Source organism: Radiomyces spectabilis (assembly GCF_025331425.1).
Source record: "Radiomyces spectabilis strain NRRL 2753 chromosome Unknown BYT42scaffold_1, whole genome shotgun sequence".
In the NCBI taxonomy this organism is placed as follows: Eukaryota; Fungi; Mucoromycota; class Mucoromycetes; order Mucorales; family Radiomycetaceae; genus Radiomyces; species Radiomyces spectabilis.
In genome coordinates, this window is record NW_026251926.1 from 118785 (window position 1) to 138986 (window position 20202).

Consider the following 20202-nt stretch of genomic DNA (forward strand, 5'->3'; position numbering starts at 1 on the left):
ATCTAAATAGGGTCATCAATACGAATAATTCACTTCGTTATCCGAGATGTCGCTGCAGACATACGTCGAGAGGAAATCGTGACCCTAAAAAGGAAACCTGCGAGTAATACCTGCATCGAGTATTATCATCCATTAGTTTCAAGACCATAGACAAAACAACTACACAGAAAGTAGATTGAATCGTTTGACAAAGGTAACTTACAAAGTTACTTGTTGTAAAGCGGCCAGGTCGACTGAGCCGTTTATGTGAACACTCTGTTCCCGTAATGTGTCGAGTGAAGTACAATCATCAGCATAGGTTGCGGCATTGTTGGCATAGGCAGTGGCAATGTAATGCTGTATAGCTTGTTTGTACGACAGCGATTTGGTGGTGTTGGGTGGAATGAATAAAAGCTCGGGAATGTCCTCAGGACTAGCGGGTGCCATATCGGCCAGAGGTGAAGTTGGATTTTCGGTGAAAAGCAGGGAATAGAACAACGAATAGATGTCCAGTTTTGCAGTGCTGTGACAATAGACTTCGAAACAGTATATGAAAGAAAGCTAAAGAGGAAAAAGAAAGAAGGAAAAAAGAGGCGTGGGATAATCATAGGTTCAATTTTTCATGACAATCAATTTCTGACACTGGATTATCACAGCCCTCGCAAATGCTGAAGGTTCTCATTTTTATACAAGATATCAAAATGAATGGTGAAAACCATCAAGGTACGTAACCGCCGGGAAAAGCGTAGCTGGTTCATTTTGTTGTATACGATATTCTTTCTCAGGAACGGCACCGGGTGGATGGAAACATACCGCCCGCCAAGGCGACACGTGATGTCGGCCCATTGGCGGAGTTTAAAAAGGTCGAGACCATGCAAAGAGGGCAAGGGACGAATTTTCATCATTTGGCACAGAAATTTAGTTATATGAAAAGTTAACATGTTGCAAACATTCACTGAGAGTAATATACTCACAATTTTGAGAAATAGTTCTATATATGAATGCAACAGAATATGTAGAGAATGTAATGAAAAGATGGAACCTGGGGTCTTTTTTGATGTTCAGCACTCCAACGCGTTTTCTTTTGTACGCATGCCGAAATAAATGTATCAAAGTGTCGAGTGGGTTGCAGAAATAATAAAAAGACTCAGTTACCAAAAAAAAAAAAAAAAAAAAAAAAAATGTTTGTAAAAAATGACGGGACACCATACATAAGCTACGAGGTTGAGAAATATCATGCCAGGCCTCACATGATGAACGTTTGAACGCAAAAGGTCAGATCATGTCTTTGTCGGAGTTATGCTTTCGATGGTGGTTCCAGAAGTGGGAAAACGCGCGCGATTGGGGGCCTAACCGGTAGACAACAATTTTAAGGTTATCTTTTGATCCCGCCATGGAAAGTGAACTGTACAAAAATTGAGCTGCCATCTTTGGAATGAGAAATTTTTATCACAAACTATAAAGCAATATGTTACATTGGAATCCTCGCAAAGTTGGGAAGCAGAAAAATAGATGGCTTCACAGTGGCTATACAAATCATACAGTACTGGACATCGATCCAGATTCCCAGTTAGGTGATACCAGGAAAACTAGCCAATTGAGTTTGGTCCCCAGCACCATTGGCTGCGTGTGGTACCGAGGCCATTAGCGTGTGATCATCGACGGTGGTCTCGACAGCTGATGCGTTCCCTGGTTCTTGTGGTTCCAGATTCGCCAGATACAGTCGCATCTCGTGCGCATATCGAGCCTTGTCCTGCTCCGCTTTTTGAAGCCACGGGGTGCGCTCTTCCTCGGAAAGTGCGCGCCATCGATCGGAAATGGCTTTGCTGATAGGCCCTACCGTACATCCTGGAAACTGCCGTGCTACCTCTGGCCGTACAGCTGCCAAGAAGAACAAGAATCCGGACATCGGGTGCTTGGGTGCTGATGGATGTCGGTGTCGTTTTTTCTTTCGTCCACGTGGGTCGCGACGAGTGTCGTTGGGTCCAGTGGCAGTATTCTTGCATTGACGTTTTGGATCGTCGCTCTTTAGGCCTTTTGGTAACGACATAATATTGACGTCAATGCCATCGGCGGAAGGGACAGACGTACTGGCTTTTCGTCCTGCCCTGGAGAATCGACGGGCTTCTGCCAGCTCGGCTTTGGAACGTCGCGTATAAATAAAGTCGGGATGATCTCGGATGTGCTGTTCTTTTAACTTCATGGCTTCTTCGTTGTAACTTTGTCGCTTTTCCTATTCAATCATCACAAAAAAAGGCTATTAGGACTTGTTAGATTCTGTTGAGTTGAAATGATTTGTACCTTGGATAGTATTCTCCATCGGTCACCGACTTCTTTGCTAATTTCTGCTACGGTCAACTTGGGACTAATTTTCAATAGTTCTCGGCGCATATCGCGATTGAACAACAGGTATGCATTCGGAGGTCGCTTCAATCGAGTTTTTTCTTTGGTTTGGTAATTGGCATTGTTTTGACGAAACAAGGGTTGGACAGATGTGGAAGCTTCAATTTTTATGCGGGGTTCATGCTGGATGCGAGAAGTGGCCGACGGGGGAGAACAAGTGGCGATTTCGGGTGGAGACAGAGGAAAGGTTTCTTCATCGGAATGGTAGGCGTCCGATAAACGAGGAGAATCCGTAGCAGAAGAATGAGAAATGGTCGGACTGAACATGGGAATCGAGACACTTGGAGGAGAATGGCTGTGACTGAACGACCGTACGTGGATTGCGTGCGAATCCGCAGCCATTGGATCTTGTTCAAGCCTTTGTTTCTTTTGTTGCTGAGCCCGCTCATGCATATTTTTTAAGGACAGGAAGGATGGAAATGCTGAAAAGGCACGGCATCGGCTGATACCCATGGCTTCTTCTTTTTCTTCCTCTTCCGCTTCGCGAATAGCTTCCGGCGATACGATGTGGGTGGGACCCAAGACGGGATATTTGTGAGATGGGATACATGTGTCTTCGTAAGATCTCTTTAGTGGCAGTGAATTGTCGCTGTCATTATCACTTGTGTAGAGATCTAATTCATCGCCTTCTTCCATTTGCGAATTGATGATAATGGCTCGTTGGTGGTATTTCTTTTTATGTGTCTAAAAAGTAAAGCCATGATTGAGTCATCATTACATACAGTTTGAAAAGTTTCAAAAGTTTCTGCTATTACTTGAGACAGAGCATTCCAGCGTTCATCAAGCCATTGTTTCATGTCGAGTGACGGTGTGGATTGCAAATCCGTCATTTGTGATCGGTGATCGTTGCAAAAGAGCATATATCCACTTGTTGCTGTCTGCCTTTGCTCGGGAATAGTGTGCATTGCGAGGTCGAATACTGTTTGCTTTTGAAATGAAGGAGGAAGCATTGACTGCGTAGGATATTTGTCAATGTGAGGATCTGGCAAAACCTGTGGTGACGGGGAACGAGATTCCACGGTAACGTTGGTGTCGGTCTTTAGCACAGTGCAAGCGTTGTATGGGTCATTCATTGACACGTCATATTGTGAAGTTGATGCCATAGTCAGAGGATGTGACCAAGCATTCATTGCAGACACCAAGGAATCGCCAATTATACCTTGAATAGGAAGTTGCTGGAAATCAATCAACTGCGGCTGTGGAGCGGGCAAATGGGAGGCGAACGGAGATGCGGACATGGGAATAAAATTGTCCAAACGAACAGGGTGAGACTAATAACAATTCATTCATGCAAATGTCAATATTGAGATAGTTGACAATGATCTGGGGGGTTTTTTTTTCGGGCTACATTACCGTTGCCATCAGTTCCGTTGTGTGTGGCAATTTCGGTGTACATCCATTTGTGTGGTTGGCATTCACAGGCAATCGATATCCGTCAATACTGGTTGATTTGAAATTGCGGTTGGCGAGAAGAATAGGATATTGGTTTTTGGATCTTGATGCAGGCAATATGGACCCGATTTCACTTTGAGACATGAGAAAAAGGAGGAACGAACGATTGTCCAGACAAATAGTGATTCGGCCTGTGTTTTTAAAGCTTTCAGTATAGAAATAATTAAAAATAAAACTTCACTAAACCAGAAAAAAATGCGAAGTTTAGTTGTTCGGTTCTCTTTATGTTCAACCGGTTTAAAAAAAAAAAAAAAAAAAAAAAAAAGCGGAGACCAAGTCTGTGCTGAACATGGTTGGTTTGAATTCTCTGAGTGGCAATGGTGTTTAGTACCTGAATGGAGCACACACTCGGACGGGAATGGGCAAAAAAGTGAAGGAAAGACAAGATGAGTTCACCAAGCGAAAATAGTAACAAAGGTAGGAAAATAGTGAGAAAGACGAAAAGAAAAAGGAAAATATAAAAAAAAAGAATGGAAAAAAAAGGTTGTATCACGAACAAGGGAAAAAAAATGCGGGGCAGCAATAGGATGGCAGAGGGGAAAAAAAGAACAGACCAGAAAAGCAAAGGTAATATGGTTACCTTATTTAGAAAGCCAGTTTTTGTCGGTCCATGAGTGGACGTCCTCGATTCAGACAACTTTGCCCATGCCTCATATCCGCAAAGAGGAACCTTGTATTACCTCATCTCCATAAACGATCAGGTAACGACAATCTACTGAAAAGTCTCATCGACGCACGCATAAACCCCTCCTCAAGCTTTGTATAGTCTCTCTGATCTCGCAGCCTGGTATGAACCGTCTTATACTAATGAGTATCTTGGATTCTTTCTATCTATATGCCGTCATTTCTGTTACTGCAAAGTGATGTGACCAAATGACAATAGAAAATGATTGCATTTAGTAGCAAAAGGCATGTCGGAAGAGGTAAAACGTATCAGGATTGCCCATTTTCAACAAGGTACGAACGCTGATCATATGGCGTTCTTATTTCTTGTTTAATATCGACCCATCTACGATTGATGAACTTTTTTTTTTTTTTTTTTTTGGTTCCTCCACGTCATTTATGTAGGATCTCGACCCAATGGTACAGCAAACCGTTTATGGAAAGTCATCGTATGCATTTACCTTTTAAAATCGAAGGTTCAACCATCTTTTTGTTCTCCCAATGTGCAAAACGAGTTTGGCTTGGTCAACGTGCCATCAAAAGGTATTCATTGTTACAGTCGGTCTCGATCCTTATGTGTGTTTGTAACGTGTATTTCCAAAAGAGATGTACAGTTCTGCCCTCAAGCACTCAGACGACTTGTCCGAGTCCGTTGCAGAATATTGCCGATTTGCCAACATTACAATCAGGATCAATGTTACTGGCTTGGCATGAAAAATCTCCAGGGACAGACATTCCCAGTCATAACCCTTTTGGGATTACCGTGCAACCAAGTTCAAAGAAAACATCAGTGATGTATCACTGCTAACGTGTTCGTGTGCAGAGGATATACATAAAGAATGACAATAGAAAAGACAAAAAAAAAAAAAAAAAAAAAAAAAAGATAAGCGTAGTTGAATGTTTTCGAAAGCAATCTGTTTACCTCTTCATACCCTTCCATTGCCGAGATGATAAAACTCCTTTTTCATGCGTGCAAAGGTTTTAATTTACGGCAAACACAAAATATGCACGCGAGTGTGTCAAAAGAAAATTTGAATCTTATTATTATTGTCCACAGTTTTATGCCATCATTTGAAGGAAAAGAAGGCAGTTGTTAGCCTGAAGACATTTGCAAAATCATTGGATTCCTGTCCAAGCATCTCCTTGCAAAGGATCCACTGCCAATAGTGGCATGCGGGCTATGAAATGTCGTGGAAGCCTACCTATTTCTCTCTCTGTATATCTTTTCATGTTGAGATGATGGTTACTGGAATATTTCAAAGGTTTGACGTGTACACGTTTGCACAATCTATCCGAAAATGATTTATTCTTTTTGTTCAGAAAAACAGGCGAATTCTATGAAAAACACAGAAAAAAAAGAAAGAAAGATGTCTTGTTCTTTATTGGGAATAGTAGGAGAATGAAGTCTAAAGTTGTGAAAGGATGTGTCAACGACGTTTTCATGACCTGCATGGAAAGTCATCCGATAGAAAAAAGTAGGCATGTGAACAGAGGGTCTATGCAACATCATAGGAAGAAGGATGTAATAAGTGGTGGTGTTCCTCCAAATACGCCAACCGTTGCTGGCAGAGATCATCTTGATGAATGGTGATCCCATGAAATTCAGGATACTCGAAACACTGGTAACCGGCTCGCAAAGCTAACAAGGTGACGGCCGACTGATCTTGACGATGATTCGCACGAGATGATCCTTGAGGCGCAATACATTCCTTTTCCAAAGCACAATCAAACCATGGATTCAAGATCTGGTCCATCACATGAGCATTCTCTGTATCAAATCCAAGAGCGGCACCGTTACAATTTTCCCATTTTGCATATTGCTTTCGTGTCGTCTTGAAGTAAGCAAACAATCCATCGTGATTAAATTTGGCGCCCATCAAGCCTGTGCTACGTGGGGACCAGAATCCGTGTTGTCGAATGTACGTGGGGATGGTTTCCATGAAACGTCGGTTGGGAATATCACCCGTGTCGAGCCAGACAATCACACCTCCGTATTTGATCTGAGATTCTTTGATCGCTCCCACCTTCCACGCATATTCACCTCGGTTGACAGTGATATCCCAAAAGCTGGGGTAAGCGGAATAATTGAGCGTAACAAGATCATCAAAGAACTGATGCTCGTACAGATTCCGTAACACAGCACGCTGGGTTTCGGTAAGCCCCAAATCGTAAACGACCAAACGTGGGTACATGGAGGTTGTCACATCCATTTTAACTTCTTTTAGGCTGTACAACATGCTTTCTAAAGCGCAAAAGTGGTTGGAACTGGCCGCCGTGACTATCGTGTAGGGAAACGTGCTCGACAAAGGTCCACTCTCTGACAAGTCGCCTTTAGACAAGCCGTCATCTGACATCGTTTCTTTCTGATCCACTACTTCCGTTATTGTCGTCCTGCCATTGGTGCACGTTACGTCCTCACCCTGGCATTCACTGTGAGCTGTTGGCTGTATGAGTGGACAGACATGCATCGACATTGAAAGAAGAAAAAAAAGTTCAACTCACCATGGCCGACGGATCGATAGGTAGCCAAATTCAGTTTCCAGCTGGTTACCACAAATAAAAGAATGATAACGACGAGGATCTGCAGTAGAAATGTCTTTTTCAGCACCATGGCAGTGTGACCCTGAATTCCATAGATGAAGATGAGTTTCACTCTTTTCTGCCAGCGACCCGTGATCGTAAATTATTGTGCCACCAAGAGAGCTGTCATTCCTAGTCACAAACGCTCTTCCACCTAATTGCCCTCCGTCTCTCAACTCAGACAACGTCCCTGGATTTTGCCTTGAATTACAAACTTTGTCATGTTTTTCTTGGCTGCATTTCTATGCTATTTGATGATATTGTCAAGGAAAGATTACATTGGAAGAGAAGTAAAGTGCTGTTTCTCGTCCTACCACCAGAAAAATCCGAAGCCAGGCAGATGCATGCCTGCCAGCTGTCTGCGTGAAAGGCGATGATGATTCATAAAACAATCAAGGTTCCTAACTTTCAATAACTGCATTTGGCCTGCATTTGATGGTAAATTTACTGCCACTGCTGACGTTGGTAACTTGTTGAAAGTAAATCCGAATCACTGAAAGACCGTGTCCGTGAGGTTCTTTTTCAATCCAAGTCTTCTATGCCTGTTACTTGTTAGCCAGCGTATAAATACATAAGGGAATCCAAAGAGTTATGACAAAGAGTTCCTTTGATAATGTGCTCTAAGCCAAACCAATCAGTGGGCTTCAAACTGTCAATGGAGCCTACCCCGCTTTCCGCATGCCCGGTTTTGTCGACGGATAAAAATTCGAAGTCACTTTGACCGAATAATTGAATGGAAACTTTTTTTTTCCCTTGTTCTCCACCGCGACCTGTCCAAACCAAGCCAAAGGGAAAGGAAGGAATCTCTTCATTTCCTTTAAGCCATTGAAGAAAGTGATGCGATGATAACTCTTACCAGAGTGAATATATGCACAGCGAGAACCAGGGGCTCTCAATCCTTGGCTCGATTCGTGCGATCTATCGAAAAGCGCTTTGTGCAAATCCAAACGCCGCCACCGCAAGATACCAAAGGTAAAAAAAAAAAAAAGCGCCCATCGTGTCATGGAACACACACCCCTTTTTCCAGTTACGAACAGTCAATGTTGAACATGACCATCTCTAGTGAAAATCAATGCCGCCAATGTGCAACTACTATCTCCTTCACTGCACGCCCAGATCTTTGGGAAATATGCTGATCCTCGGGAAGATAAAGCCGAGCATATCAATGAACGAGTCGAGTATGCCAAAGAACATTTGACCTTGCAGAATATTTGGGGAAAAAAGGCCGATACTCAGCCACCCATCGATCTCAAGTTGCCTTCCATGTACGGTCGTGATATCGAGGAACATTTCATGCGAATTGGCTTGGAACAGTCGGAAGGTTATTTGCAAAAATCTGAGCAATTTGCAAATCAGCAGTTGCCCGCCATGCCCACCCAATGGTCGCGCAACAGTGGTTGGACACGGTATGCATCCGATGGTACAGTCACATCTGTACCGTATCCATTGGAAGAGACATTCGCATTTGACGTGGAAGTGCTTGTCAAAGAAGGTCATTATCCTACCATGGCCGTCGCCGCTTCATCCGAAGCGTGGTATTCCTGGACATCTCCTTATTTATTCGGTGAAAGCAAGCACAAGGAGCATCTCATTCCTCTGGGGCACGAACGTCAACGGTTGGTAATTGGACACAATGTGGGTTATGATCGATCCCGAGTCGCCGAAGAATACAGCCGTGTACCTTCGGGCATACGTTACATCGACACCATGAGTCTGCATATCGCCGTGGCAGGTTTATGTTCCCAGCAGCGTCCGGCGTGGCTATCGGAAGTGAAACGACGGAATCATGATCGTGTCGACGCCATGCCATCCAACACCGAATCTCCTTCATCCACAGGCGAAGAATTGCAACGCATGGATATCGGCCAAGCCAAATTTTTTGATGTCAGTACACTCAACAGCTTGAAAGACGTGGGCAAATTTTACTGCAATGTCAATGTCGACAAAAACGAACGATCATATTTTGTCACTGGCTCCCTCCAAGATATCCAAGAAAATTTTGACAGTCTGATGCGTTACTGTGCCAAGGATGTGGACTTGACTCATCAGATCTACAGAGTGGTGTTCCCTCGTTATCGCCAAAATTGCCCTCATCCTGTTTCCTTTGCCGGTATGCTGCACATGGGGAATTCATTCTTGACCGTCACAGAAAAGTGGGACAAGTATTTGGCCCAATCGGTCCAAAAGCATCAAGAACTTCACGATATGCTCGACGTGAAACTGCGAGATTTGGCGGCAAAGGCGTGTGAGCTGGTGAACGAGCCCGAAGTATGGCAGAGCGATCCGTGGTTGAGCCAGCTGGATTGGTTCGTCAATCCTCGTCAGCGAAAATTGAAGGGCGCGCCCAAATGGTACAAGGATGCCTACGACAGCAAAACGGGAAAACTGAAAATCTCCACACGATCTCGCGTAGCGCCTCTACTTTTACGCTTGAAATGGCAAAACTTCCCTCTTCACTATCTGCCTTCGTTTGGTTGGTGCTATAAATTGCCCCCGGGCCAAGTGACCCAGAATATGGTGGATAAAATTGTCTATCAAGACGAGAATTATGTGTATTGCAAAGTTCCTCACAAAGACGGCGAATCGGCCAACTGCGGCAATCCGCTGGCGAAGAATTATATCAGCTATTTCGAGGAGAAAGTGCTGACGTCCGAGTTTGCGGCAGCAAGAGAAGCTTTGGAATTGAACGCTAAATCCGCTTATTGGATCAGTTCGCGGGAACGCATATTGAATCAGTTCGTCGTGTGGGATACCAATCCCAACGTATCCATGGCGTTACCGAAACAGTCCAAGGACAAGAACCTTGAAGCCAAATACGGAATCATCTTGCCGCAAATGGTCGTGATGGGTACAGTCACACGCCGTGCTGTTGAAAAGACGTGGCTGACAGCCAGCAACGCCAAAGCCAATCGTATCGGATCCGAGCTGAAATCGATGGTGCAAGCGCCCGAGGGGTATAAAATTGTCGGTGCCGATGTGGACTCTGAAGAATTATGGATTTCGAGTGTGATCAGTGATGCTCAGTTTGGTTTCCATGGCGCCACAGCCTTGGGCTGGATGACACTGCAGGGTAGTAAATCGGAAGGCACCGATTTGCATTCCAAAACGGCCCAAATTCTCGGCATCAACCGTGACAAGGCAAAAATTTTCAACTATGCGCGTATCTACGGTGCAGGTGTCAAATATGCGGCGAGTTTACTCATGCAGTATAACCAGGGAATGGATTTGGAAGCAGCCAAGCAGCGTGCCATGGATCTGTATTCGAGTACCAAGGGAGAAAAGGAACATTCCGTGCGAAATCGATTCAAACGAACCTACTGGCACGGCGGGTCGGAAAGTTACATGTTCAATGCTCTCGAAGATATAGCGTTATCAAAGGAACCACGCACGCCTGTACTTGGATGTGCTGTCACTGATGCTCTGAAGCCACGTTATACTGGTTCTCAATTCCTCACCTCGCGTATCAACTGGGTTGTACAAAGCTCTGGTGTCGATTATCTCCATTTGCTCATTGCCTCGATGGCTCATCTCATTGATCGATATCAAATCGATGCACGATTCATGCTCTCAGTTCATGACGAAGTTCGTTATCTTTCCTCGGAAAAAGATCAATATCGAACCGCCTTGGCGCTGCAAGTCGCCAACTTGTGGACACGTGCCATGTTTAGTCACAAAATTGGCATCAAGGACCTACCTCAGGTAAGATGAACCTTCAACTTTCTTTGCGGACAGCAATTAATATATGACTTTAGAGTGTGGCCTTCTTTTCGAGTGTGGATATCGATCATGTTTTACGCAAGGAACCGAATATGACGTGCGTCACACCGTCGCATGAGGATAAAATTGAAGAAGGAATCAGTTGTGACTTGAACGATGCATTGGACAAGTTGGAAAGCCTTACAAATCTTCATCGCGAAAAGGATTGTCTTCTCGGCGAAGAACGACCTACAGCGGGCCTAGTCTACGAAGATGATACGATCAAAGAAATGGTGCAGCATCAGCATCAAGTCCAGGGTAAACGGAAACCGTGTTCGCTTGCGTTCTTGGAAGCACAGATGCACAAGTCGTCTGAAAAGAGCCCTGATTATCGACAGCACGGCGGTGGCGAGACCAAAGAGAAAGTCCAAGCGGACGAGGCCATCCCCATCCTCCCCCCTGCACCGATTCGTCACGATACCCGTCCAGCCCGATTGACGCGAAAGATGAAATTCTATATTTGAGCGATTGCTTTCGCAATCTCTGGGCGCTCTCTTTTTTTTTGTATATACTCCGATTCTGTAAAGTACCTTCTCATACATGCATCCTGTTTTAATTTATTGGTTTCCCATTGCTGGAATTCGCATCCTTCATTTTGAAGTACTCTTGATTCCTCCAAAAAATATACATGCAACTCATTTATTTCTTACTGCATTATTCTATCCTATGATGTGATCCTATACTGTGTGTATCATTAAAAAGGACCGAACCTATTTTGTAGTTTTGTGCTTCAACGGGTTTATTTCTTTGAGTTTATTCACTGGTCCGGGAACGGGTAATGAAATCTTTGAACGGATCCTGCGAGCATATTGGCAGGCTCTATATTTAACCAGCTGTACGCAAATACGCATCTTGTGGACCCTCCAATGAGACGGCCATCCTTTCGTGTTATGTTGGCGGCTTGTATAATAACATAGTGCGCGTGCATATGTGTATCTTTATTGATTTCTGGCTTGCTTGCTGTTGGCGGATTATTTTACGTTGTATGTCCACTCCTTCAGTTTATTCGGCTCAATTTCTGTTCACCGTCAATGAACAACAGCAGTAGCTGAGAGCGCGACATGTCTTGTTTTGGATATTGTTCGCATTGACTTGATATTACCGAGAGGATACACAAGGTTCCCGATTACGGTGCTTTTAAATAGCTGCGCATGATACACAAGATTCCCGAATACGGTGCTTTTAAATAGCTGCGCATGATACACGTAAAAGGAAATCTGGTTTTTTGACAGCCTTCAATGCCTTTAATACTTCTCAAAGCGCATAAATTTGAGAACCAAGAGTGAGTTTACATTGACACGCTCTGCCTCGGTGGCTGCCATTGGGCAGCTGCAGTCGTGTCGAATGGGAAGCGCTAAATTATTTAGGTGGCGACATTGAGGCTGATGAGGGTCGTGCCTGGAAAATTTGTTTAAAATAAGCTTCATTGGATGGCTTTGTGTTTAAAAATAGCCAAACCCCTCGGTGTTCCATCAGCCTCATTATATTTCCATGTCCGCAGAAACACTAAACCATCTGTCATACTTCTTTTTCATCTACTCTAATCTCTCATGGACCAGAAATCAGTGCTTGTTACCGGTGGTGCCGGTTATATTGGTAAATCATCATCTTTGATAACAAGCATTTTATTGTCTGTATTAAACTGGCTGTATAGGATCGCACACTGTCATCGAGTTGTTGAATGCCAACTATTCCGTGGTCATCATTGATAATCTATGCAACTCATCTTACGAAGCTGTGCGTCGCATTGAGAAAATCACGGGCAAGTCGGTCACCTTTTACAAGGTCGACTTGCTCGATAAGAAGGCCATGGTCGAGGTGTTCAAGAGACATCCCAATATCGGATCCGTCATTCATTTTGCTGGCTTGAAGGCGGTGGGTGAATCGACCAAGATTCCTCTCGATTACTATCACAACAATATCACGGGCACGGTACTGCTACTTCAAGCTATGAAGGAAAACAATGTCAAGGACATCATTTTCTCCTCCTCAGCTACCGTTTATGGCGATCCTCCGATCATTCCTATTCCCGAAACTTGTCCCACGGTAAGTTAGTTTGCGCGCATTTTAGGATGACGTTTTACGCGTTCAGGATGACCATGTCGATCAATTTTTTTTAAAAAAAAATGAATTCTCTCATTTTTTTAGGGCGCCACCAATCCCTACGGTCGTACCAAACATTACATCGAAAACATGATTCGTGATTTATGCACGGCCGAACCCGATTGGAATGCAGGCTTACTTCGTTACTTCAATCCTGCAGGTGCGCATCCCTCCGGTATTCTCGGTGAAAACCCGCTCGGCATCCCCAACAACCTGATGCCATTCCTCGCTCAAGTCGCTATTGGCCGACGTGAATATCTTTCTGTGTTTGGTAACGATTTCCCCACCAAGGATGGCACCCCAATTCGGTAAGGAACCTATTTTGATGAAATCAGTGGTTGAAATTCGGCATATTGACGCCTTCTTTTTCCACGTTTTCCAGTGATTACATCAACGTGGTTGATTTAGCCAAGGGTCACATAGCTGCTCTTGAAAAATTGCGTGAAAAGCCTGGTTGTGTCGAGTATAATTTGGGTACGGGCAAGGGCAAGACCGTGTTGGAGATGGTAGCGGCCTTCTCCAAGGCCGTCGGTCGCGATCTTCCCTACAAGATTGTGGGTCGTCGTGCAGGCGATGTGACCAATTTGACCGCCAATCCTGCCAAGGCCAACGAGGAACTCAAGTGGAAGGCCGAAGTCAGCATTGAGGAATCATGTGCTTCTCTGTGGAATTGGCAAAGCAAGAACCCTAACGGCTTAGAAGACTGTCCCGGTGATGCTCCTCCCGAGTCAATCATTTGTTATATTTAAAAATTCATAGAAAGCAATGGACTCTTTCACGGCATATGCAAAGTAACATTTTACGTTTCATTATTTGATCTTTCGTCTCAATATTATTGCATGGGTGTATTTCTTTTTCTTGTCGCTTATTCACACAGTGAACGAATTTTTTCGAGTCCGATTCAATGTTTTATCATTCATTCACTCAGGACTTGATCTCAAAAGACCTTGAAATGGATCAGGTGCTTCTATATCCAGATGGCCAGCTTTTAGCGGCAATCTAAGCTTATGAGCATGCAGCATCATACGAAATGTATCTGTATACTTGCTCTCGTAGTTGTAATCGCCTACTATGGGATGGCCAATATGTTGCAAGTGGACCCGCAATTGATGCCGCCGACCCGTGACAGGCCTCAGTTCGACTTTGCTTACAGCCATCGTTTTCTCCTGCTTTGTTGTTTCATCCGTGTATCGATAATAGCCGCGTTCCAAAACTTGGACAAGCGTCTGTGCTGATTTGCCATTAACATCGATCTTCATGCGAAAATCGTGATCAGGATCGTCGGCAATGGGCTGATCGATGTGGTAACTATGTGCTGATTATCAATGCCTTGGACCATAAAATAAGAGAGCGATCTACTTTTACCTGTCTTCTATTAAATGTCCTGCAACAATGGCAAGGTATGTTTTTTGTACTTGTCGTTCTCTGAACAATTTTGATGCTTCGGCTGCTGCTTGCTTGGTTAGTGCGAGCACGTAAATGCCCGAAGTTGCGTAATCCAACTGATGGACATTGCGAAAAATAGGTATATGTGGGTATTGTTTCGTCAATAAGCTTTGTACTAGACTGTGGTTCAGCAACAAATAAAGCATGCTTTTCCGTGGAATGGTGTTTGCTTGCCTGAGGGTCCCTGATCGTCTCTTGGATTTTGAATTCTGCAATCGTATGGCTTATCAACAATCAGATATCTGTCATCTTCGTATAGCACCGGCACCGACACCGAGTCCAGCAGACGTGCACTCATGGTCATGTTGGCATAAAGGGAAAATGACTTTCTTGTCCCCGGCCATCGCTCGTCGGTCATGAACTGTCGGCATGCTTAATGACTGCTTTTCAACAAGGAAAGAAGTGTTTTCACGCCGTATATAAAATCGTCTTTAAATGGATGGTCATGTAAGCTCATATACAAGTTCACTCTGCAAAAGGCAAAATAAACTGATTACACTTCAATTCTGATTATTGATACCGATGTATCGCCAGAAGCACCGGGATACACCTCAGATCAGGAGTATGCAGTAACACGAGCTCTTTGCAACAATAACCATGGCTGCATTTGTTTCATCTACATGACTACAAAATCTGCTCCGTTTCAGATGCTAGATAATGGCAATCGATATGCAGCAACAGTATGAAATTCTTCAATTGCATTGTAAACGGTCTCCCTCGATTAGATTACTTTCTTCGACTCCTTACTACTACTATTTATTATATATGCAAGTAAAAGGAGTATCACTGATTGTTGCACTTGACAGTGATCTAACGTGAAAAGCGTACTTTGCTCACTCCCAAGCTTACCCTTGTACCCCTCCTCTCCTTTGCATCTGTATTTGTATAAGCGTGAACATGACACAGTACGATAAAAGATAAATTCATATGGATTCAAAAAGCTCTTTGAATAAACAGTACATCCAACAATGTGTAGTTTTTATTTTTGTTGTTTTTCATGTAAGGGAATATTCTTTGTATTAGTACAGGTGGTTGGTGATGGGGAGAATGGAGGGATTTAAACACCAACACAGTAAGCCTTGCCAGTGTCGAGGTTGTCACAGATGTGATCACCAGCGTGGTGAAGACCCTTGTTCCAGCTGTAGAGCTGTTCAACGTCAATGCCGTTCTTGGCAGCAACGTCAACACAGCCACCGTCCTGAGGAGTGATGGTGTAGAACTTCTTGCAGTTGGCGACAATGTGATTGGCCTTGTTCAACTTGGAGTCGTCCTGTTGAGCGGGCTGCGAAGGCTTCTCTTCCTTCTTGGGCTTTACCTCCTCCTTGGGCTTTTCCTCAGCCTTTTCCTTGTCGGCAGCAGCCTTCTTGTCAGCAGCAGCCTTTTCGGCGGCGGCCTTTTCAGCGGCGGCCTTCTTGGCAGCGGCAGCCTTCTTCTCAGCAAGGCAGCGCTTGGCCTTGGTCTTGGGGGCCTTGACACAAATGGACTTGCCGTTCAAGTTACCGGTGGCACCTTGAAGACCGTGGTTCCACTTGTTCAAACTTTCGACAGGGATGTCAAACTTGGTGGCAACATCGGAAACGGTTTCACCGACGCGGGCAACGTAACGTTCCTGGCAGGAATGGATGGGATGGATAGCGGAGGCCATACCGGCGATGGCGAGAGTGGCAGTGGCGATAGCGGTGAACTTCATGTTGATAGAAAGAAGGGAATGGGGTTAATTACAACGACTGGAAAGGGGGGAAAGATGAAAGCGAAGCTAAGATCTGGAAGGAAGAAGAAATCTGTAGTTGTTCCTTCTCTTGGGCGGAAACCACTTGTTGTTTATATACTAAATCACAGTTTGACGGAGCACGTACGATTTACTGCTGCTATTCTCAGATACAGGAATATCAATAAATTTATAGCGGGGATTCTGCTCCTTTTAGGTAAACTGACATGATCTTCGTAAATCACAGTGTCACACTCAAGAAACATGTGGAACATTAAGCCCGTATTTTGAAACCTGTCGATTTTGAATTCTGCATCCAGAAGTTTTGCTTTGCTGCATTGTAATGATGGCTATACAATGTACTTTTCTGATGTCTATCCGATGACGAAATAAGGAAGCCATGTTAGTAGCAATTTCATATTTTGATCTCAATTTCAATTACGTGCCTTTATTTTTATTTCATCTTTTTCACCATTGATTCAGGAGCGGAGTAGGATATCATCTGATATCGTTGTTTTATTATGCCTGCCTCTTGGGAAAATTCATACAGTGCATCCAACAAGCAATGTCACAGCCAATGAAAAATGATGTCACTAGCCAATGAAAAATAATGTCACTGGACGATCAAAACCATTGTCACTGGCCAATTAAAAACGATGTTACTCAGAAATAGAGATATTTTTAGAAATTGTGTCACTGTAAGTCTTCGCACTAAGAATGTAAATAGAGAGTGGGTGTTTTTTCAGGGCATTTCTTTTGTTTTCAATACTTTACAATTTAACATGAGTACAATATTTTTATATAAAGATGGACATGGGAATGTTGTTGATGAGAAGGGTGGCCCTGAGCCCATGGATTACATTGTTGATGAGAATGAATTTATTGTTGAGAATATTGCTAGTCATACAGAGTACTTGGAAACTGTAGTCCTCAATGAATCGTCTTTGACCTGCCCAATGTTGTTAGAAAAGCCTAATGAAGATATTGATATGAAGGAGGCAAGACCAAAACGAGAATATATGCGTTATACAGTCCAGGATAAAGCTCGATTTTTCGATCTGAAGATTGAAAAGTGTATGACTGCATCAGCTGCAGCGAAGCAACTGGGTATTCACGTTCGAACAGCATACAGATGGGCTAAGCAATATTATATGTGTCCTGATAGCGTTTTTGACAGCACTAAAAAAGTAGGTCGAAAATGTATCTTGATGGAGGATCATAAAATGACTGTTGTCAACTTCATTGATGCTAATCCATCTGCTTCTGTCGTTGAAGTGACCGAGCATTTGTTGAAGCAATTCCATGATCTCAAAGTTTCCCGTAACACTGTTTATAACTTTATGAGAAGTGAGTGCAACCTTTCGTTGAAGAAAGCAGATTTTCACTCTATTGAAAGAAACAGTCCAGCAAAGATCGATGAACGATACAATTGGGTTTGCAAATGGGAAAATACAGACATGAATTTCCTGACGAATTGCGTTTTTCTTGACGAGTCTGCTTTTGACATAAATATGAAACGCTCAAGAGCTTGGTCCGAAAAAGGCACTCGTGCAGTAGTAACCAGGCCTTGTACGAGAGCAAACACAACGTCTATATTAGGTGCCATCTCTGCCTCAGGTTTGATTACCATCGGCGTAAAAAAAACCTAGACCTGCCAAGAAGAGAAAATCTGATGGATATATAACTCAGGAACTGTAACAGGCCATTACATTAGTTTCTTAAAAGTGACTCTCGATGAAATGGATAAACATCCGCATATGAAAGGTCACTATATTGTTATGGATAATGCACCCATTCATACACATGAAAACATAAAGAAGTATATTGAGTATCGAGGTTATAAATGTGTGTATCTTCCTACTTACTCTCCAGAGCTTAACCCAATTGAACAATTTTGGGCAGTGGCAAAGAGTAAGGTTAAATGCCATAGGTTTTTGCAGGAAGACACTCTATCAAAAAGGATTATGGAAGCCTGCAACAGTGTAGAGAAAAGTCACTTCAAAGGTCTCGTTTCGCATTCTTACAAGTGTTGGGATAAATGCCGAGACAGAGAGTCCATGTAATGGTCAAAACGACTCCATCCCATCCAATAGCTAAAAATGCAGCAATAAAGAACAGGTAAACTGCAAAAAAAAAAAAAAAAAAAAAAAAAAAAAAAAAATATCTGCACCTTTAGGTAAATCCTTTGAGCAGTCAAGTTCGGCAAACATCGTAACAGCTGCTTTATTTTGATTGAGTATCATACGTAGTATCCGTAGTATCCGTAGTATCTGTAGTATCCGTAGTATCCGTAGTATCCGTAGTATCCGTAGTATCCGTAGTATCCGTAGTATCCGTAGTATCCGTAGTATCCGTAGTATCCGTAGTATCCGTAGTATCCGTAGTATCCGTAGTATTTTTATGTTGGCTATTTATTGATGGTGCTTTTTGACGTAGTTATTGAAAAAGGAACGAAGAGTTTCACCATTTGCGAATCGCTTGCACAATTTTTTTTTTGGGCTTCTTGCAAGCAGTGTTGCCAGTTCATTCTACCGACCAACTCTTTTTTGTAGTTCAAAACAAATGCAAAATCATCGTCTTTGGCAGATGTCGCGTCCGTTGTCGTATTCGTAAATCGATATTTTGGCAAAGGTTCCAGAGACGAGTCCGAGTCATCCAGTGTTGAAAACTTTCTTTTCACCGATGCGTTGTATTCCAACCCGCGTTTGATCAAGCTTTTGCCTTTCGATGTTCCTGGAATGTCCTTGATTGCCGTCTCAATTTTCCGGAAAATTTTTTCGTTGTTTCGAACAAATCACGTCGATAGATTCCGCAAAGTTTGATTCTTGTCGTGCGTGGTTTTCAAGACAACCCTTGGCAATATGGTATAAACGCTGAATAGTTGGGTCATTTGCATAGGTATGTCCATACAACGTCGAGATGAGAAACAGTGATAACGCGTGCAAAGATCGCAAGTTGCCATCAACTTCGGTGGTAGCCATGGTCGTCTTGGAAATAAGATGGCATGATTTCGCCCAGAAATCGCAACAAATGATGGAGTGGAAACAGTTGTGATCGTCGCCCATCGCCTTGAATTTTGTGACCATGACGGTGAAAGGCTGTCGATGCAAAATATCAGTACTATCGGATACGATTTATAAGTCTTGTAGACGTTCCGGGCGTAATCAATTAAGCGCTGCATAAATGGTTCGTGAACGGTTTTTTGAACTTCGATCAGGATGGGTGGAAGCGAATTTTGTATGCCAAGGGGAGGAACAGACAACACGTCACTGCGGCCATCTTTCCATTCCGAGTCAGCTGTTGCATATGTTCCTTTTGGTACTGCCAATAAATCTGTTGTCTGTCAATAACCGTTTGCATCTTCAGAATTTGCTTCGTCAATAAATCCTGGCCGGGCAATCGATATGGGGGAAGTTCAAACGTTAAAAGATCGTCTACTTCAAAGATAATGTTTAGTCGAAAAAAGCTTCTACAAAAGATAATAATACTACCTTCAACATGATCTTGGTCGTCTTCTTTGTCTGTCATCATGACAACAACAATAAAGATCAGAAAAACGGGAAGAAATCCCGCCTGCTCAAGGTGTTTGTGTATTCTTTTCGTAACCCTTCGCCGTGTCAAATTCTATTTCTGAGTGACATCGTTTTTAATTGGCCAGTGACAATGATTTTGATCGTCCAGTGACATTATTTTTCATTGGCTAGTGACATTGATTTTAATTGGCTAGTGACATCATTTTTCATTGGCTGTGACATTACTTGTTGGAAGCACTGTATTGAGGCATGATTCTACCACCTAGGCTGTCACAAAGTAATAAGTTTATTGACGAATAAGGATAAACTTTAATGGCAACAATAGAATTTATGTCACCCACCATAAAACGGACTATACGATAAAGGAACCAGATTTGCAGATTTTCTAACCGGTTAAAAACAACTCTTTCTGAATCGTTGCATAAACCAGGCACTACTTCACAACGTTGTCTGTTTCTGGTATGGTCTCAACGGATACTGATGGATTAGACAACGTGGTTCATTCAAATTTGCTCTGTTCCAACCCATTTCCACTTGAAAATTGGTTCGTATATTTTCTAGAAGCCAATATTCAGGGTT

At 43.2% G+C, this 20202-nt stretch overlaps 8 protein-coding genes across 8 annotated transcripts; 3 read left to right on the forward strand and 5 right to left on the reverse strand.

The window, feature by feature from the left end:
* Positions 1-1368: 1368 nt before the first annotated feature.
* BYT42DRAFT_1370 (high mobility group box domain-containing protein) lies at positions 1369-3766 on the reverse strand. The gene is made up of 5 exons (XM_051562228.1): positions 3736-3766; positions 3542-3653; positions 3138-3419; positions 2281-3066; positions 1369-2212 (listed from the first exon to the last, which is right to left on the reverse strand). Exons 3-5 carry the CDS (start codon positions 3330-3332, stop codon positions 1550-1552), a joined length of 1644 nt encoding a protein of 547 aa, XP_051427838.1. The 5' UTR covers positions 3333-3419; positions 3542-3653; positions 3736-3766; the 3' UTR covers positions 1369-1549.
* A 2023-nt stretch (positions 3767-5789) lies between these two features.
* Positions 5790-7149, reverse strand: BYT42DRAFT_550599 (uncharacterized protein). The gene has a single exon (XM_051566154.1). It carries the CDS (start codon positions 6969-6971, stop codon positions 5994-5996), a length of 978 nt encoding a protein of 325 aa, XP_051427839.1. The 5' UTR covers positions 6972-7149; the 3' UTR covers positions 5790-5993.
* A 673-nt stretch (positions 7150-7822) lies between these two features.
* Positions 7823-11468, forward strand: BYT42DRAFT_550601 (DNA polymerase family A-domain-containing protein). Its single transcript, XM_051566155.1, has 3 exons — positions 7823-8049; positions 8141-10776; positions 10830-11468. Exons 1-3 carry the CDS (start codon positions 7920-7922, stop codon positions 11295-11297), a joined length of 3234 nt encoding a protein of 1077 aa, XP_051427840.1. The 5' UTR covers positions 7823-7919; the 3' UTR covers positions 11298-11468.
* Positions 11469-12148: 680 nt separating this feature from the next.
* On the forward strand, positions 12149-13809 carry BYT42DRAFT_550605 (UDP-glucose 4-epimerase). Its single transcript, XM_051566156.1, has 4 exons — positions 12149-12429; positions 12488-12879; positions 12982-13244; positions 13319-13809. The coding sequence occupies exons 1-4, from the start codon at positions 12384-12386 to the stop codon at positions 13683-13685; spliced, it is 1068 nt and encodes a 355-aa protein (XP_051427841.1). The 5' UTR covers positions 12149-12383; the 3' UTR covers positions 13686-13809.
* On the reverse strand, positions 13810-15093 carry BYT42DRAFT_640498 (pseudouridine synthase). Its single transcript, XM_051572529.1, has 4 exons — positions 14917-15093; positions 14557-14829; positions 14302-14497; positions 13810-14244 (listed from the first exon to the last, which is right to left on the reverse strand). Exons 2-4 carry the CDS (start codon positions 14738-14740, stop codon positions 13857-13859), a joined length of 768 nt encoding a protein of 255 aa, XP_051427842.1. The 5' UTR covers positions 14741-14829; positions 14917-15093; the 3' UTR covers positions 13810-13856.
* Positions 15094-15275: 182 nt separating this feature from the next.
* Positions 15276-16252, reverse strand: BYT42DRAFT_550610 (uncharacterized protein). Its single transcript, XM_051566158.1, has one exon. The coding sequence runs from the start codon at positions 16070-16072 to the stop codon at positions 15440-15442; it is 633 nt and encodes a 210-aa protein (XP_051427843.1). The 5' UTR covers positions 16073-16252; the 3' UTR covers positions 15276-15439.
* Positions 16253-16861: 609 nt separating this feature from the next.
* Positions 16862-18176, forward strand: BYT42DRAFT_619149 (uncharacterized protein). The gene has a single exon (XM_051572352.1). It carries the CDS (start codon positions 16873-16875, stop codon positions 17737-17739), a length of 867 nt encoding a protein of 288 aa, XP_051427844.1. The 5' UTR covers positions 16862-16872; the 3' UTR covers positions 17740-18176.
* Positions 18177-18846: 670 nt separating this feature from the next.
* BYT42DRAFT_596262 (uncharacterized protein) lies at positions 18847-19679 on the reverse strand (the record flags this gene model as incomplete). The annotated part of the gene is given in 4 exon segments (XM_051570928.1): positions 18847-19188; positions 19212-19430; positions 19442-19527; positions 19582-19679. 4 exon segments carry the CDS (start codon positions 19619-19621, stop codon positions 18847-18849), a joined length of 687 nt encoding a protein of 228 aa, XP_051427845.1. The 5' UTR covers positions 19622-19679.
* Positions 19680-20202: the final 523 nt, after the last annotated feature.

Coding starts and splice junctions, on each gene's coding strand:
- BYT42DRAFT_1370 (XM_051562228.1), bottom strand. CDS start 3,332: ATGCTTCCTCCTTCATTTCAAAAGCAAACAGTATTCGACCTCGCAATG. Junction 3,067..3,137: donor GCTGGAATGCTCTGTCTCAA/GTAATAGCAGAA, acceptor TTTACTTTTTAG/ACACATAAAAAGAAATACCA. Junction 2,213..2,280: donor GATGGAGAATACTATCCAAG/GTACAAATCATT, acceptor ATGATTGAATAG/GAAAAGCGACAAAGTTACAA.
- BYT42DRAFT_550605 (XM_051566156.1), top strand. CDS start 12,384: ATGGACCAGAAATCAGTGCTTGTTACCGGTGGTGCCGGTTATATTG. Junction 12,430..12,487: donor CGGTGGTGCCGGTTATATTG/GTAAATCATCAT, acceptor CTGGCTGTATAG/GATCGCACACTGTCATCGAG. Junction 13,245..13,318: donor AAGGATGGCACCCCAATTCG/GTAAGGAACCTA, acceptor CACGTTTTCCAG/TGATTACATCAACGTGGTTG.
- BYT42DRAFT_550599 (XM_051566154.1), bottom strand. CDS start 6,971: ATGTCGATGCATGTCTGTCCACTCATACAGCCAACAGCTCACAGTGAA.
- BYT42DRAFT_640498 (XM_051572529.1), bottom strand. CDS start 14,740: ATGACCGACGAGCGATGGCCGGGGACAAGAAAGTCATTTTCCCTTTAT. Junction 14,498..14,556: donor AGACGATCAGGGACCCTCAG/GCAAGCAAACAC, acceptor ACCACAGTCTAG/TACAAAGCTTATTGACGAAA. Junction 14,245..14,301: donor GGACATTTAATAGAAGACAG/GTAAAAGTAGAT, acceptor ATCAGCACATAG/TTACCACATCGATCAGCCCA.
- BYT42DRAFT_550610 (XM_051566158.1), bottom strand. CDS start 16,072: ATGAAGTTCACCGCTATCGCCACTGCCACTCTCGCCATCGCCGGTATG.
- BYT42DRAFT_550601 (XM_051566155.1), top strand. CDS start 7,920: ATGATAACTCTTACCAGAGTGAATATATGCACAGCGAGAACCAGGGGC. Junction 8,050..8,140: donor GCCACCGCAAGATACCAAAG/GTAAAAAAAAAA, acceptor GACCATCTCTAG/TGAAAATCAATGCCGCCAAT. Junction 10,777..10,829: donor GCATCAAGGACCTACCTCAG/GTAAGATGAACC, acceptor ATATGACTTTAG/AGTGTGGCCTTCTTTTCGAG.
- BYT42DRAFT_619149 (XM_051572352.1), top strand. CDS start 16,873: ATGAGTACAATATTTTTATATAAAGATGGACATGGGAATGTTGTTGAT.